The sequence below is a fragment of the Zalophus californianus genome, chromosome X (assembly GCF_009762305.2).
Source record: "Zalophus californianus isolate mZalCal1 chromosome X, mZalCal1.pri.v2, whole genome shotgun sequence".
NCBI lineage: Eukaryota > Metazoa > Chordata > Mammalia > Carnivora > Otariidae > Zalophus > Zalophus californianus.
The window spans coordinates 111,106,430-111,124,764 of NC_045612.1; the positions used below are offsets into that span (position 1 = coordinate 111,106,430).

At 41.5% G+C, this 18,335-nt stretch overlaps 1 protein-coding gene across 1 annotated transcript in view; it reads right to left on the reverse strand.

Annotated features, from left to right (window-relative positions):
• The window catches only part of PHEX (phosphate regulating endopeptidase homolog X-linked), a 215,977-nt gene that overhangs the window by 11,624 nt on the left and 186,018 nt on the right, over window positions 1–18,335 (reverse strand). The window contains 3 exon segments of the mRNA XM_027607309.2: window positions 6,476–6,606; window positions 10,173–10,240; window positions 15,490–15,544. Coding sequence (XP_027463110.2) covers window positions 6,476–6,606; window positions 10,173–10,240; window positions 15,490–15,544 — 254 coding nt within the window.

Consider the following 18,335-nt stretch of genomic DNA (forward strand, 5'->3'; position numbering starts at 1 on the left):
TACACAGATTACTTTCTCTGATTAATTTATATCATCTGAGTATTCTTTTCAGTGTGCTTCTGTTTCCAAACATTTACGATCCACACAGGAACAAAACTTCACCAACCATCACCATTTTACCTTCAGCGATGTCCATGAAAAATTAAAGGGAGGGTAGTTCTCATGGGGGACAAAACTCAAACAGAAGTAGTGCAGGCCACAAGGTCAAGGCTTGCAACGGGTAGGATAACCAGCCAAGCGTGGTGAAGAAATTCCTCCACACATTTGAAGATTGTTTCTGAAATCCCTAAATAGGCCAGGACAAAAAATACTCCAAACCAATAGAGCCCACAAGCCAGGATCCAACCCGCCCCTTGTTTTTGTACCGGCTACAAGGTGAAACTGGACTTTACATGGCTCAGTGGGGGGGGGGGGGGGGGGGGGGGGGACGGTGAGTGAAAGAAGGGGAACATTTTGTGGCATGTGAAAATTACACGAAGTTCAAATTCAGTGTCCATAACTGGGGTTTATACTGGCACGCAGCCATGCCCATTCATGGACGTACTGTCTGCAGCGGCTCTCCTGCTAGAGCGGTAGAGCTGAGTAGCAGCCACGGAGACCCGTGGCCCGCAAAACCACAATTACTTCCCGTAATTACCCTTTGCAGACAAAGTTTGTCAATCCCTGCCCAAGGGGCAGAATAATGCCCCACCCACCCACCCAAGATGTCTAGGTCCTAAATTCCTGGAACCCGTGCAAGTGTTATCTTATGTGGCAAAAGGAACTTTTAAAATATGATTACATAAAGGATCCTGAGACATTAGCCTGCATTATCCAGGTGGGTCCAGTGTAACTAGAAGGGTCCGTATTAAGTAGAGGAAAGGGGGGTCAGGAGAGTGTGTCAGAGTGATGCAATGTGAGCTGTGACCAGCCACTGCTGGCTTTGAAGAAAGAAGGGGCCGGGAGCCAAGGAATGTGGCCAGCCTCTGAAAGCGAGGAACGGCGACCCAACAGATCCTCCCCTAGAGCAGCTAGAAGGAAAAGCAGCTCTGCTTACACCTTGGCTTGAGCCCACTGAGACCTGAGTGTGACATACAGAACTGCAGAATAGGGTTTGTGTTCTTTCAGGTCATTAAGTTTGTGGTGATCTGTGACAGCAGTAACCGGAAACATGGACACCCTGCTCTCAACTTTAGAGCCATGGATCCTATCCACTCTTCACTTTTAAGCTAGACCAATCACCCAGGCATCAAGCAATCGCAATGGATAAAAACAACTCTTCAGACAACATTTATTTCTGTAATCACCCAGGACCCGCCTAGCTTCGGTTCCCCGAAGTTCCCACTCCTGCTCTCACATACATTCTTTCTTTTATGACAGTCCTCCAAGGTAAGTGTTGTTACCACCACCTTGCTTAATACACGGGGAAAGAAGAGCTCAGAGTGTGTAGCACATGTCTTTGGTGTCGTACCAGATCCCTGTTTCTACCAGGACTGTGCACCCATTCCTACAACTGCTCCTAGCTCAAAAAGGTTAAGCTTAGCTTAGCAGAGTTGCCTCACCTGAAGTTTCCCGGCAGGTGATGTCCTACCTCTCAGGAACTGACTGATATGCACTCAGAACTGCCTAGCCCCTTACCCCAGGCTGAACAATTTCTGTGGTGCAGTTCAGGCCCCAGAACCTTCTACGGGATCAGGCTGAGGCTAAACTCCTGAAACCAACATGTTTTCTCGTATAGGTTTCTCCTGAAACCAACCACCATCTTATAGGTTTCTCCTGAAACTACTTCCTAAATAAGTCCCTTACCCAAGAAACCCCTTCTTGGGCTTTGCTTCCAGTAAACCTGACCTAAAATAGTGATTAAAGGAACTACCCACCTTTCAAAGGGATTCAAACCCAAGCAGTTTGTCTCCAGAGTCTTTGCTTCATAATATGCTACCTTCTCAAGTCACAACTGCTTTTTTTTTTTTTTTAAGATTTTATTTATTTGACAGAGAGAAAGACAGCCAGAGAGAGGGAACAGAAGCAGGGGCAGTGGGAGAGGGAGAAGCAGGCCTCCCGCGGAGCAGGGAGCCCGATGCGGGGCTCGATCCCAGGACTCTGGGATCACGACCTGAGCTGAAGGCAGACGCTTAACGACTGAGCCACCCAGGCGCCCCTCACAACTGCTCTTGATTCTGGTGCTTCTGTTTATAACTACTCACGGTCAAATTTAATCTCCTTCCTTGTTCCTCTAAGCTTTATCAAAATCGGAGGTTTGGGGAGTAGCCTTCCCCCTCTGGCTCCTCCCACTCTAGACCACCTCAGCAGACCATATGGCCGTAGGTTTGCCTCTCAAGACTCACGAGCTGCTCACAGTCTGCTTCTGTGGCACTCTACTGGAGCTCTCTCCAGTTCACTGCCAAGGGTTCAGGCACAGAGGACCAGCATCCACAAATGGAGCCAGAAAATAAAGCACAGCCCTTTATACCCACAAAGAAAGCACCCTTTCTCCTCTGGGAACGAGAGTGAAACTGTTTTCTGATGGTTGGATGGATTGATGCTGACACAGGCATCCCCTTTCTATCGTCCTTGTGACAAAGGTACACATTTGCTGGAATTTACTTTCAATATCTGACATTTTAGTCCAAGTGGATGCTGTAGAATAGTCCTCCCACCAACATACCACCTAGGAATAAAATGAACTTAAAATAAGAAAATGACAGAATGATATGGGGGGGGGGAGAATATGGATCTTGGGGGGCGCCTGGGCAGCTCAGTGGGTTAAGCGGCTGCCTTCTGCTCAGGTCATGATCCCAGGGTCCTGGGATCGAGTCCCGCATCAGGCTCCTTGCTCAGTGGGGAGCCTGCTTTGCCCTCTGCCTGAGCTCCCCCGCTTGTGTGAGCGCGCGCTCTCTCTCTCTCTCTCTCTGACAAATAAATATAATCTTAAAGAAAAAGGAAGATGGATATTGGAATCACACGAATCTAAATTCTAATCTAAACTTTACTGTGGGTTTTTATCTCTTTGAGCCTCAGTTTTCTTATATGTAAAATAGGGTAGCAATATGTATACCTCTCAGGACCAGAATGAGGATTAAATTTGTTTCAGGTAAGTGGAAAGACTAACACCCAAGCCTGCAGGTAACAATCATCAGGAAATATGTATCCCTTCATCCAAGAAAACTGCTCTTCTATTGTTTTTTGTTGTTGTTTTCAGCCCCCAAATCTTTGCCTTTGTTTTCCCCTAAGATGGGGTACCTATGAGTATGTCACAAAGTAGTAATAATATTAGCTACAATTTACTAAGCACTTACTGCATGTCAGACATGATGCTGGTGCTTTACATAATTTCAGTCATTTACTTCTTACAAATGAATGAGTTCAGAAATATTGACCCATTTCACAGATGAAGACTCTGAGACTCAGGAATGTCAAGCAACTTTCCCATGTTCACAAAACTTATAACTGGCTGAGTCAAGATTTGAACCTCTATCTGACTCTAGAACCCCTCCCCATGGTCTTCCTGAACCAACATATATTCTAGATGGATTTTCACAATGTGATAACCTCTGAGTTGAATACAGATAAACAGGGGCACCCATTTCAGGTCTCCTCGTGACATACTTGTAGATATTAAAGAAATATATGGGCAGAGAAATAAATGGCTTTCCAGAACAGTGATGAAAGAGCTAGAGATACTATTCAAGGATACAGCCTCTGGTTTCTCTGCCTGGACAAGGAGTGGTGTTCCTGGTGTTGAATATGGCTGAAGAGCCAGGAGGACCAAGTCAGTTCTGTGTGGTCTCTTGCTTCTGTTATGTGCTGTCGCCTTCAATACACAATGTAGGAGCATACAGTGTGTGCATCTATATTTTAGAGTAAGGGCTTCCTGCAGATCCATACCCTACCAACAATTCTTCATTCTTGGTCTCTTACTGTCAAATACAACGAGAGAAATCTATCTCATAATCATGAAAGCAGGGGCAGAAAATGCAATAAAAAACTACAAGAAAAAACTTAATAGTAGGGAGAGGGCATGAAAACCTGATCAAACCAGCAAAATAAGGAAAACGAAAAAGAAGTAAAAACAATGTGCAGGAGATAAAGTATATACAGAAAACCATACAGTTGTACTGGAAAACCTAAAACAAGAACCAAACAGATAAAAAGGCATACCATGTTCTTGAACAAGAAGACTATATCATAAAAAATGTCAATTCCATACACCGAATATGATTTAATCTAGAATCCCAATGGGATTTTCTTTGGCGGACAGGGTGAGAATGGCTAACATGATCTTGGAGCATATACGGAAGTTTATTTGCCTGGCCAAAGCACATAAAAGAACAGTAAGGGAGATCTTGTATTGACAGATACCAGAACAATCCATATAGCCATGGTAATAAGACCTTGGTGCAGAAATCAACATACAGACCAGCAGAATAGAATACATAATCCAAAAATTGACGTCAATATGTAGGAGATTCTAAAATTTGACAAATACTCAATTCAGTGAGGAAAAAATGTCTTTCAATCAATGATGTTGGATCAACTGACTATCCTTTTGGAAGAAAAGAACTCTCACATTAAACTCCATAAAAGGGGGGCGCCTGGGTGGCTCAGTCAGTTAAGCATCTGCCTTAGGCTCCAAGGCATGATCCCAGGGTCCTGGGATCGAGCCTCAAGTCACACTTCCTGCCCAGTGGGGAGTCTGCTTCTCCTTCTCCCTCTGCCTCTCCTCCCTCCTGGTGTTCTCTTTCTCTATCTCAAATAAATAAATAAAATCTTAAAAAAAAAAAAAAAACCTCCATAAAAAAGTTAGGTTTCACATGCATGAAGATTTAAATATAAAATAACAAAACAACAAAAACCTTCCCAGAAAAGCCAGGAGACTGTATATATGATATAGAGTGGAAATGCAGAAACTGTATTTTTAAAGATTTATTTATTTATTTATTTATTTATTTGAGAGAGAGAGAAAGAGCATGAGCAAGGTGAGGGGCAGAAGAAGCAGACTCCCTGAGCTCAGAGCCCAATGTGGGGATGTGGGGCTCCATGTGGAGCTCGATCCCAGGACTCCAGGATCATGACCTGAGCCAAAGGCAGATGCTTAACAGACTGAGCCACCCAGGCGCCCCTACTTTTTAAGAGAAATAGGTATCTTTGGCTCTATAGAAATGTTTAATTTTTGTATGTCAAAAGATGCCATACATAAAATCCAATGGATGCATAATATATTTTGGGAGAAAATACTATAATGTGAATGACAAAATTTTTAACATCTGTAATATCTTTAAAAAGTTCTCACACATTGGTGAGAAAATCACTGAATAGATAAATGCTCTTTCATATATCACCAGTGGGAATATGAATATTATAACTTGTTGGTGACAGTAGGAATCTATCCTAGATGCACAAAATGAGTATGTACACAACGAGAGGGTTTGTTATCGCAGCATTTGCTGTGGGAAAAGAACTGGAGACCAAGTGTGACCTCTCTCAACAAGAGGTTAGGTGAACATGTACAGTACGTTGCCACTGTGCACTTCTAGACAGCCGCTGAAAACCAGGCAATAAAGGGATCTGTGGGGGGCGCCTGGGTGGCTCATTCGTTAGGCGTCTGCCTTCGGCTCAGGTCATGATCCCAGGGTCCTGGGATTGAGCCCCGCATCGGGCTCCCTACTCCGCAGGAAGCCTGCTTCTCCCTTTGCCCACTCCCCCTGCTTGTGGTCCCTCTCTCACTGTCTTTCTCTCTCTCTCTCTAATAAATAAATAATCTTTACCAAAAAAAAAAAAAGATAAAGGGGTCTGTGGTGTGTGTCTATCTCTTGGTGAGCAAGGGAAACAGTGTATGAGGGTGATTAAGATGAATGACAGGTAGGGAAGAGAAGAGTGATGAGAGGTGTAGGGCTGAAGACAAGAAAGGAACAAAATCCGGCCGACACGAACGGCATGTATAAAATTTCATTCTTGCCTTCACGGACATGCATGTATGTATACACAATAGAAAATAGACATTTTAGAAGTACACATCTTTTGTTTCAAACTTCTATAAGTAACATCTCTTAACCAATTCAGAGTCACTAATTCAAAATAATGAGATGTATTTCAGTGAATTAACTTTAGTAATTTGGAAGGAAATTTTTAAAAATGATATGGAGTGTAGATTTATAAGAACTGTATTGTTTATGTTTGCTACAAGATTTTCGACATTTACCTAAATCTAGGAAACCAAACTAACGTTTAGGCCTGTGAGTTCTCAAACTTGAGCTTGTATCAGAGGCACCTGAGGGCTTGGTGAAAAAACAGACTGCCAGAAGCCCAGTGCCCCCCTCCCTCCAGGATTCTGGGTCAAGAGGTCTGCAGCAGGACTCAAGAATTTGCATTTCTAACAAGTTCCCAGGAGAGGCTGATGCTGTTGTCCTGGGAACCACACATTGAGAACCAATGGTCTAAAGCAAGCTAATGTCCAAAAGAGAAAAAATGACCCACTAAACGCCATAGTTGTACTTACATTTAAGCCAGCTTTCCTCCAATAATAGTTGCTATATTGGTTAACCATGCACTTTGTTTTTTCTTTAAACTTTTCTTCTGAGTCAGTAGACCACCAAGGATCCAGGTTTCCATTTTTATCATATTTTCTACCTAGTGAAAAGGAAAGTTAAAAGACGTTTGTACTACCTGTGTTCTCTTCTAGGATTTTTATGGTTTTAGGTCTCACATTAAGGTCTTTCATCCATTTTGAATTTATTTTTGTGTAGGGTGTCAGAAAGTGATCCAGTTTCATTCCTTTGCATGTAGCTGTCTGGTTTTCCCAGCAGCATTCGTTGAAGAGACTATTTCCCACTGGATATTCTTCCCTGCTTTGTCAAAGATTAACTGGCCGCATATTTGTGGGCTCATTTCTGGGTTTTCTATTCTTTCCATTAATCTATGTGTCTATTTTTGTGCCAGAACCATACTATTTTGATAACTAGAGCTTTGTAATAGAGCTTGAAGTCTGGAATTGTGATGCCTCCTGCTTTGCTTTTTCAAGATTGCTTTGGCTATCCAGGGTCTTCTGTGGTTCCATACAAATTTTAGGGCTGTTTGCCCTAGCTCTGTGAAAAATACTGGTGGTATTTTGATAGAGATTGCATCATTTTTCCAAAGAAGACATCCAGATGGCCAACACACATGAAAAGATGCTCAACATCACCCATCATCAGGGAAATGCAAATCAAAACTACAATGAGATATCACCTCACACATGTCAGAATGTCTACTATCAAAAAGACAAGAGATAACAAGTGTTGGAGAGGATGTGGAGAAAGGGGAACCCTCTTGCACTGTTGGTGGGAATGCAAATGGGTGCAGCCCCTGTGGAAAACAGTATGGAGGTTCCACGAAAAGCTAAAAATAGGAACAGGTTCCACAAAAAGTTAAAAATAGAACTACCCTATGACCCAGCAATTGTACTACTGGATATTTATCCAAATGATACAAAAATACTGATTTGAAGGGCTGCATGCATCCTGATGTTTATAGCAGCATTATCTACAACTACCATATCATGGAAACAGCCCAAGTGTCCACCGACAGATAAATGGATAAAGAAAAAGTGGTATATATAGAGACAGTGGAATATTATTCAGCCATAAAAAAGAATAAATGTTGCCATTTGCAACGACAGGGATGGAGCTAGAGAGTATAATGCTAAGTGAAATCAGTCAGAGAAAGACAAATACCATATGATTTCACTCATATGTGGAATTTAAGAAATAAATGAGCAAAGGGGAAAAAAAGAGAGAGAAGCAAACCAAGAAACAGACTCTTAACTCTAGAGAACAATCTAATGGTTACCAGAGAGGGGGTGGGGGGCGAATATGGGTGAAACAGGTGATGGGGATTAAGGAGGGCACTTGTCCTGATGAGTACCGGGTGATATATGGAAGTGTCGAATCACTATGTTGTACACCTGAAACTGATATTACACTGTATGTTCACTAACTAGAATTTAAATAAGAACTTAAAAAAGAAATTTGTACTATTTGTGGAAACTAATTTCTTCATTTTCCCTTTCCCTCAATTCAACAGACCTTGAAAAAGCAGTCCCAGTAGCAAGGGTCATTCCTGGGAGCAGCTCCCACCTTCTCTCCAATGTCACAGGTTAATTGTAAAAAGGTATTTTAAAAATAAGATTCATCAACTTATGGCATGCACACCGTGAACCAATCTTGAATTCTTTGTTTTCACCTGATGTGACCCATAATGTTCTCTGGATTATGAAATGAAACAGCTTCATTCAGAAAGCCCATGGAGGGAGCTGGAGCGTCACTACCAGTGAAATTCCAAACGATCCATAGGAACAGCCCAGTGAGTCATTCACACCGATCCATAGGCACAGCCGAGTGAGTCATTCACACCGTGAGACCACAGCCCCTGACTCAGCCCTATAGGAACGTGTTTCCTCCAAGTTGCTAGGAGCTGAGAGGCACATAAAACCTCTGTTATGAATCATTCCACAGCCATCAGTGTGCATGGAAGGCCCATCTGTCCTGCTTTGACAAGGCAGGTGGCTCTAAAAAGAGAACTTGGAACAAGAATGGAAATCTCCAAAACATAATGGAAAAAAAGATTAATTATACATGGTAGTTTGTTTTTTGTTTTTGTTTTTTCTGTTTTTTGCTACAGGCTCACACTTCGTTTTGTCTACACCCTTCAAAAAAAGTTTGAGTAGATCTGGACTATCGTCCATACTCAAGATTACTATTGGTTTAAATTTAATTACGCAAAGAACTCTTCCTTGGACTTACAAGAAAGTCCCCGAAGCAAAGGTGTTAACTGAAATAATCCAAAGCTCTTTGGCAAGGGTGGATGCCACTACCACCACCCCCTGGGAGGGCATGGAGTCACTGTCCTCCATACACTATCCCACCAATCATTAAACAGTTACTGGGCACGTAGTTAACTCTGTAACTCTCTGTTCTAACTATTGGTTACAGAATGAAATTGCCATCATTAGATTATGTCCTTTGAGAATGAATGGCTCCAGAAGGCCTCCAAAAGATTCAGGAGGAGAACTGTACTTAAATTTTTCCCAGGAAGAAAGGCCCAGAACCAAGAGATCACTACTGGGTTATGTTTCTTAGCTAAGACTCTCCTCTTAGATAAAGCGAACATGCAAAGACAGAAAGTGTAGCTCTGGAGATTGAGATGACTATAAGGCAGCTACATTTTTAATAGGGAGGGGAGAAATCAGAGGAGCAGAAACCCTAGGTGATTCAGGAAGGGCTGGGGGGAGCACAGGAAGAACTGTCCAGAAGGAGAAGAACCAAGAGTTTCTGGCCCTGGAGTAGGCATCCAGGAAAGGATGTTGGAGACAGCACCGACATGGAAGAAAAAGGTCCTCCTATACAATGTTGCCTTGTGCCAGCCAGCTCCTTGAATCTGCCTGTAAATCATTGTGCAGATGTGCATATGATTGTAATTTGCTGCTAATTCATAAATTTTAGAGATTTCATGTGGCTTTCCAATAATGCTCAAAGGTAAAGGAGAAAGGAGTGCCAATCAAAAATGATGATGACCCTCAAAGGGCGCTAATTTCAGGATTTTATGTCATATTCTGCTCTTGTGCTTAAATATCATCAAGATACATAACATATTCTTCTATATTATACATTATTAGGAAAGCATAGCCTTTTAACAAAATTCTGAATATATGCCAGCATAGAGAAAAACAGAGCTTAAGCATTGCATAATCCTTGCAATAGTATAAAGGGATCAGGCAGCCAAGCTCCAGAGTCCTAACTGGCTGAGTCCTAACTTGGCAGCATGTATAATCATCTTGGGAGCAGAGCTCACACCTCCAGGGAGAGCATCTCAAGATGGTGAATAAAGAAATGACAAAGGGGGAGTAGCTATGAAGCAGTTTCTGGAACTATCGTGGCAGCTACAGCAAGCCTGATCTAAATGCAAAGTTAATTTCATTGAAATTACAAGGTCTTTTTTTTTTTTTTCATGCTATCTCGTCACCAATGGGAACAATTACTTATTTATGGCAAGCTATCACAGCAAGACATGGGGGAAAGTTTTCAATCAGCAATCATACTGCTTTGGATCATCTTCAGTCTATGATGATGCCACTATGCAAAGATAATAGCAACAATTAACATCCGTATCATCAACATTATCATAAAAAGCAGCAGCTCATACAATGAACCGGTACTTACCATTATTATCAAATCCATGTGTAAATTCATGTCCAACAATTACTCCTATAGCTCCATAACTCAGAGATCTATGGTACAAATATATAATTTGGAGAAAATTACAAGCATTAATCTCAAAGCATAATCCTTTTTTTTTTCAATGAAAGCCAAGATAATCTGTTTTCTAGTAACCACAATAACAACTTAATAACCATACCCACAAAATTGTAAAAAAAAAAAAAAAAAGAATCTAAACACACCCTTCTCACTGAAATGCACAAAGAAAACTATGACCCTGTACAACATTAGGGATATGAAAGAAATGGTTTCTAAAGTCCCTTCCAGCCCTAAGGTTTCTATGATTCTGTATCTGCTCCAGCTAGTTTGTATCCATGAACACATAAAGCAGCAGCAGGCTTTGAAAAGATCCTGTCAGTAAACATACCATTTATTTTTTTATGAGAACCTGTTGAAAAATCACTCTAGACTTAGAAGTTGTTTCCCAAATGTAATCATAAAAAAGGAACAGAGCAGAAATTCAAAGAGATCACTGCTTTCAAAGGGAGTCACATTCCCTTGCTTTTGTGACAGACAAGGTCAGGAGTGAATGGCAAGGATCCTGAAGCCTTAACCAGAGTTGGAAACTGCAGAATCATGAGCCAATAGTGGTGGTTTGGAAGTGCTTGAGTGGTGGTTAGGTAGCAATACATAACTGAAACAGTATGTTAATGATAAATGAAGAAATCCATAAGGAGGCTTCTGGATGTGTGTGTGGGTCTGGGACCTTCTCTCTCAACTACAAGTTCCATGAAGGCCAAACCCTTATCTACTTGGTCACTGCTAAATGTTCTGTAACTAGGACACAGTAAGAAAGTCGCAGTGATTTAACTCATCGGTTAATTAACTACCATTTCACGCAAGTGGCAGGTCTACATGTAACTTATTTTAGTGATTTAACATGTGGATGAGGATTAAAGATGATTTAAAATCCTTGTTATGAGGATTCTTCCTGAGATTTGCAATTATGCTAAAAATATTTCGCAGTTGGCTCCTGACAAGCGACATCAAAGTCACCCAGCAAATGGAAAGGACCCATAAGTGGAAAGAACAAAAATTTTTGAGGCAACATGTTATTACAGGACATAATGATCCTTAACATGCTAATTGTTTGTCTCAACTATACCCAAGGAAGTGCTATGAGATTTAATTTTTCCCCTCAGTGGCAATTCTTTCCTTTGTTATTTCTTTCCTGCAAGGTAATTTGCATTTGAAAAAACGCTTCCTACTGTTTTTACATCATTGCAAACCTTCATTAAGGAAGTAAGAGTAAAATTATGCATTTCAATCATGGAGCTCCCCTGGCAGTGTGGGACAAACGTAATTTTACAGAGTGCTAGTTTCTGCAGCAGGCGCTGCACTATGCAGCCTGTAACCTTGCGGTTTTTTGTGCCTCTCAGCCCTGAGCACAGTATGCAGGCCTCTACAACCCCTGGTCAATGCTGGTGACTGAATGGGTTTAAGGGATGAACAACGGAAGCTTATAGGAACTGCTCTGCAGTCCCTTAAGAGCAACTGCTCCGATGAGCTTCCTATTTGCGAAGGGTAATAAAGAATTCAGAAAATGACTGAATCACTGTAAGTTCCAATTCTCAGTCACATAATCGTGATCCTCTGGACGGGAGACAAGAAAAAGTAATTTTATATGACTGAGCCTTCCAATGATAATGTTTCAGAATGCTGAAGTTCCATCTTCCATTTCATCAATGGACATTATTAAATGAGCATGCCATAAAAATAAATAAATAAACTCAAATGCCTTTTAAAATGGGACTGGCTGGCCAGAAACAAGAAGACTCCTGCAGAGAAAAATCGAGTCTTCCAAACGAAATGGAAAAAATGACCATTTTTCCATCTACTCAGTTTCTCTCGTGTTCTTACTACCCACCCCATGGGTTTAACATGTGCCCTGGATTCTGCTGTCAACAAGAGGACGGCCAGGCCGCTGTGCAGCAACCATGATCTCACGCTGTCATCAAGTAAGGGCTACTCTGTGCCTGAATCAGAAACTCATCAAAATCTCCAATTTGAAAGCAGCTTTCAGGTTATTTACTTCGACTCCTTGGCAGAGGCATGGGCCTCCTCCACAAAAACCCATTCCAATAGTCATAGGACTTCTCCTGGGATTTCTAATAACCAGGAGCTCATGAGGGGGACCAGTCCCTCTTCAGGTGGTTCTAAATAGAACAGCTCTCCCTAACACTGATCCGCGATCTCTTTCCTACATCTTCTATCTATTGGTCTTGTATAGTCTCTAGCCAAATACCCTCTGACCCCCCTGAGTACAGTAAATTGTCTGCCACCTTAACTCTACTTCAAAAATGAGAAGACACTTACAAGGTTCCCCTTCAAGTGTCCTCAAGTTCTTTAAATTGTTCTTCTTCAGCCATGAATTCTAAACCAGCATTTCCCAAAACAAAGGCAAAGGGAGAGCTTAGGAACCTCTGGGTTAAACACATTTAAATACGTTTCTTTCTTACAGAACTTCTTGGAAATTCTTATGCTGCTGAATATTGTAATTCTCCAAAACAAAAGGGAGGGTGGCTTACCTCTATTACTACTTCATGGAACACACACTTTGGGGTGTTGTCTTAGGCTACTTACAATCCTGAATCTTTCCTCTAGAAACAATTTAGCTTGTTGATGTCCCCAGAACGAGACCCAACATTCAGGGAAGGACTAAGTTGACCAGAGTGAACATAATGGATACCCACTTGCTGGGTCTGGAGGCTAGCTATCCAAAACAGATGTATGGGAAGCCAGCTGACTGGACTGTGATTCCCATGTCTCCAACATCTCCATCTTTCCAACATCAAGTACCCAAAAGATGCTTAATAATTATTCATTGAGCAGATATCGTAATAGAGGATGGAAGGCTTCAGTGAGGACATAGAACTCTAGGAAAAAAAATATAAATCTCTCTCCTACTCAAGTATCAAATACGGCTCAGCCTAAAGCTAAACTCACAGACACTAATACTATTTCCTAGGTTCCTATGATTTTGACTTTTAGATCAGAAAATCATGCTCATGGACTCAATAAACAAATTCACTGAATCAGTAACTTCAAAACCTAACCAGACTACTTCCAAGTCTCTAGATACATAACCACAATAACAGAAGCTCAGTTGAACTGCTAAAGATAAGCAGAATCAAAGAATTCTAGGACATTTTTAGTTTGAAGGAAATTTAGAGAATATTTAGCCTAGACCTTTATTTTTATAGAAATATGTGTAAGTTTTTAATTTGAATAATAGGGAAAAATCAATTCCAAATATCTGAACACTAATAAAAACTATGCAGCTGAGGCCTGGGATGATAGTAAGGAATTTGGTTAATGCAAACAAAGAATTTTCATTTATGCTAATGGAGTGCTTCCCTAAGGTACGTTTTACTGATGCCTGCTCCTGGTCCCCTCGGCACTCACCATTTTTGAGCACACCAATACAAGAGCTTCCAACTGCCAACACCTGAAACTAGTTGCCTGAAGACTTTTTCTGGGTACCAGAGCCCTCGTGGCCGAGACTGGGCAATGCCAGAGAGTTAATACAGCAGGTGGCAGCCCTCAAATCAATGAGGGAAGGGGAGTTGGATGATCAACACCCCAGCAACCTTGCCCCTGAGGTGGGATTACGCTGAAGCATGTTCTACAGTTCCCCAGCAGGACTGAGCCCCAGTTGCTCACAGTGATAACTGGCTTTGAAACACATATGTGGTAGGTAGAATAACGGCCCCCAAAAGATGTCTGCATGCTAATACCCAGAAGCCACAATATGTGATGTTATTACATAGCAAAGGGGAATTAAGGTTGCTAACCAGCTGAGCTTAAAATAGGGAGATTATCCTGGATTATCTGGGTGCACCCAATATAATCACAAGGGTCCTTCAAAGTGGAGGAGAAGGCAGAAGAGGAGAGTCAGAAGGAGATGTGACTATGGATCTATGGTCAGAGAAATGCAACTTTGCTAGTTTGGGAGATGGAGGAAGGGGCCATGAGCCAAGGAATGTGGGCCAACTCTAGAAGCTAGAAAAGGCAAGGAAACAGATTCCTCCCTAGAGCTTCCAGAAAGGAATGCAGCTGTACCAACATCTTGTGTTTACCCCAGTGAGACCCAGGTTGGACTTCTGACCTAAAAAACCATAAGCTAATAAATTCATGTTGTTTTAAGCCACTGAGTTTGTGATAATTATGGTAGCCACAGGAAACTCACACAACACAATTTATTGGCTTCCTTCCCTCCCTGTCTCATGTCTCCATTCCCCTGCTGGTGTTTTCTGCTGTCACCTCCCATAAGAACTCCTTGAACTCGATTCCTTGTCATAGGGTCTGCTTTTGGAGAAGTCCAAATCAAAATACTGCCACCATATTTCTCTTACTTTTATATGTATGTGATCCCATATGTTTTTAACCTATAAAATATTTAAATTGTCATTTATCTAAACCAAAACACAAGCCACTAGACTTCTAAAAGCAAGACTAAATTTTCTGTGTATTAAAGAACCAGAGCAAACAAAGGCACATGATAAAAGTGGTGATATTACCAACAATGAATATTATCAGAATTCCCACTATATATGTAAATTCTGAATTATTTAAGTCTACAATCTGTTGGTATTAACGACCTTTAATATCTCTAACTCCAGAGACTGTCAATTTTTGACCTATTATATTACTACCCAGGTTATATTTCTAAAGACAAATTTGATTATCTTTACTTGTTCAAAAACTTCTATATTTTCTATTGCTTGTTAACGTCCAGGCTCCTTACCCAGCACTCGGAGCCCTCCAATATCCAATATTAAACTTCTTTTCTAGATGTCTCTTCCACTACTTCCCTTCATATACGACTTGAACCAGCCAAACTAAAGTCTTTGCTATTCTATACACACTCTTCTTTCCTCTTCTCACGTTATTTCTTCCATGGTGTTCGACCCAATACCATCAACTCAAATCCGAACAATCTTTCAAGGTCCAAATATTTGTACTATGAGTCAATGCACAAGTGAATAAATGCATAAAAATGAAAGCTCCATGTGTAGAAGTTGTCTCTCCTGTCCAGTCATACACCCTGGTAAAAAGAATAGGAAGACAAATACCTAAAATGATGAAAGCGGGACTGGCCCACACCAGGTTCCACGCCCTCCTTGTGCTAAACAATCACTGGCTTTGTTTTTTTTGTTTTGTTTTGTTTTGATTTTTGTGACTTTATATTCTATTCTCTGCCAAAGCAGCATGTTCTCCCCTACTTGTCAATAACCGGTTTCTTCACTCATTTACTTACCGAGGATATTCTGTTCCCCAAAAAAAGGGCTTCTGGAGCTCTCCTGCTGGAAACCCTGGGAGAAAGAGACAAAATTGTAAGGGATACAGAAACTGATTCGATGATGAATACTTGGTTCAAGCTTCAGCCTGGAAGTTTCAAAGGTCCATGTGAAAGGTCCTCTTCGTGGAGCTGGAAGTATTCTAAGAGATTCAACTATTTCTAAAATGATATTAGCTCAGTGGAGTTTGAAATAAGTGTATCACATGAGTTTCAAGGAAACCACTTTGCATGAATATGCTATTGGCATTGTCCAGCCTGCTGTGAACTGGGCTCCTTTATATAGTGCGTGCAGGAGGCTTCTGGCTGTCCAGCAGCTTTCCCTGATACAGAGAGGGCCAGCTACACGGATACGCAACCTATGCAGTCAAGGCCCCCCCACCAGGTGCCCCATTTGCACGCAACATTCTTGATACTTCCTATGAACACAGAACTCCACTAGACCCACAATGTGCGGGAATTCAGTGAGACTCAAAGTGAGTACAAGGGAAGCATGTGACATCTAGGACTGAGTAGAAGGGGCCTCTGGCAGCCCCAAGAGGGCCCTTTCCATTGGAACCAGGATTTGCTTTGATCACCCAAAAAAAGGCAGTGGCATTCTGAGAAACAAGAATGACCAAGGAACCCTATTATATCCTTTCTTACTTGTGTTACTTCTCTGTATTAAACAACCACATACACTGAAAATTATATAGAAGGAAGGGGAAAGACAGGGCGACCCACAGTTCCTTTTCCTTTCAGTCCTCCCTTACTCATCAATAAGCCAGAGGTAGACAGTGTGAGTAGAATGTACATGTATTAAGAAATAACAAAAGCCGCTGGGTTAGTTTTGTGCAGCGTTTCCACTGGCCTGGTAAGAACAAAATACCTATGCATGTATAAGCTAAAAAATACAAACTATAATCTTGGTGATTCCACACGTAAGTCAAAAGCTCTTATATTTTCATTTAAAACTGACATTGCACCATATAAAGATGAACCATAAACTTATGCTGATGACTGAAAATGTTTATTTTTCCTACAACTTAACAATGACATTAAATAGCAAATAAAAAACTGACAAGTCTAGAGAAAGAAAGGCCACGGGAGGCAGGACAAAGCTGCATACTTGAGCACCTTTAACTGCACTTTTTCTGGCTTTCTGAACTATTTTCATCTGCCACTGGGCCATACAAATTAAGCAGCTGGCTTTGTGCAGATGAGCAGGAGAAATGCTTTGCTTTGGTATTGCAACTCACCACTAAATCTGGCACCCTGGGCTGATCCTGAGAGCTGCGTTCGTAAGTCATAATAATCGGGAATGCAAAGAATAGTAACAGAAGACAAAACAAATGGGGGGGGGGAGCAAGCACGACCTTCTGCAATGTCCTTGCCTGCTCCAGCCACTGCTCTAGCCCCCGTGAGACTGAAAGCTCTTCTAGGAGTTAAAATGTTTTCCCTTCCCTCTCTCCCTCTCCACATTCTGCCTACCCCCAGCCATGAGAGGATACTACGACACTGGGAGGAGAAGCGAGGACAAGAAAGCAAGTTCTTAGTTTAGAAGTGAAATGTTAATTCCATATACCTATTCTTTATATTTTCTTCATATCAGTTTGAGATTTCAAGGTACAAAAACCTCATTGCAAAACAGAGATGGATCTAGCTAGGAGTTCTCTCTCTTCCTGCGACTTTCATAGAGAGGAAAACGCATGACTTTGAAGGGGCAACATCATATTAATCTTCATCGTTTTCAAAATTGCCTGAGATTTTTTTTTGCATCTTTACATCAATATTCCATCCATTTTTGGTGATTACTTTTAGTAAGTCATTCGAACTTGGAGATATATATGCAAATATATATTACATATATATGCAAATCACAGTGTTTATGTGAAAGTCTCGTCTCAGACAATAAATCATCAAAAAGCAATATTTCCTAATAAGAACAATGATCATGAACCAATGGGATCTAATTATGAAATCATCACGGCGCTCCTGCTTGGTACAGTGCCCAGCTGGAAGCATTTCTGTCCGCTGCCAACCTCTTTACAGGAAGACATCTGACACCTGCATGCGCCTCCATTTCTGCGGCTTTTGCTGTCAGGGGCCCCAGACTCACAGGCCACAGCCATCGCATGCCTCGAGTCAGCTCTGTCTGCTCAGCCTGTCGGGGCCATGGAACCCTCCACTGCTCAACAAACACAAGAATCTGATGCCCTTAGGGCTGTTTTGCTGAAGCGAATGGCTTCACAGTGTAAGCTGCAGGTTTGAAGGTGCCCACGGGCCACAGTGATAGATCAAAGCCCAACAGGGCCAACTCAGTATCGCATCTCAGGAAGTGGATAAGTTGTATTCAGCAAAGGTAGAAGTTAAAAAATAAATAAACAGAAAGGGAATTATTTTCTCTTCTCTCCCTTTTTAATAGGCTTTTCTTACTTTGTTTTGTTTTGTTTGCAAATCCATCGTATTTCCTTTTCCCCCCCATCTCAGCACTGCGTCAAGAGTTTCACACTTTTAAAGCTTTTTTTTTTTTTAAAGCTCCTTTTCCTATCAGTATATTTATGGGAGGCATCCTCACAATGTAAATGTGTGTATGTGTGTATGCATACATGTGCCTGCACCCATATTACATACGGACACATCATGCATACATACACAGAGATACACATAAGAGAGGAGAGAGGGAGGGAGAGGAAGGAAAAAAATGTAACTATTAGATTGGCAAAAAAATTAATCAATTTGGTTATAGGTAATACTGGCCAGGGTGTAGGAAGCATGTTGGTTTGAGCGTAAACTGTTTGTTGTAAGCATTCTGATGAGCAACTTAG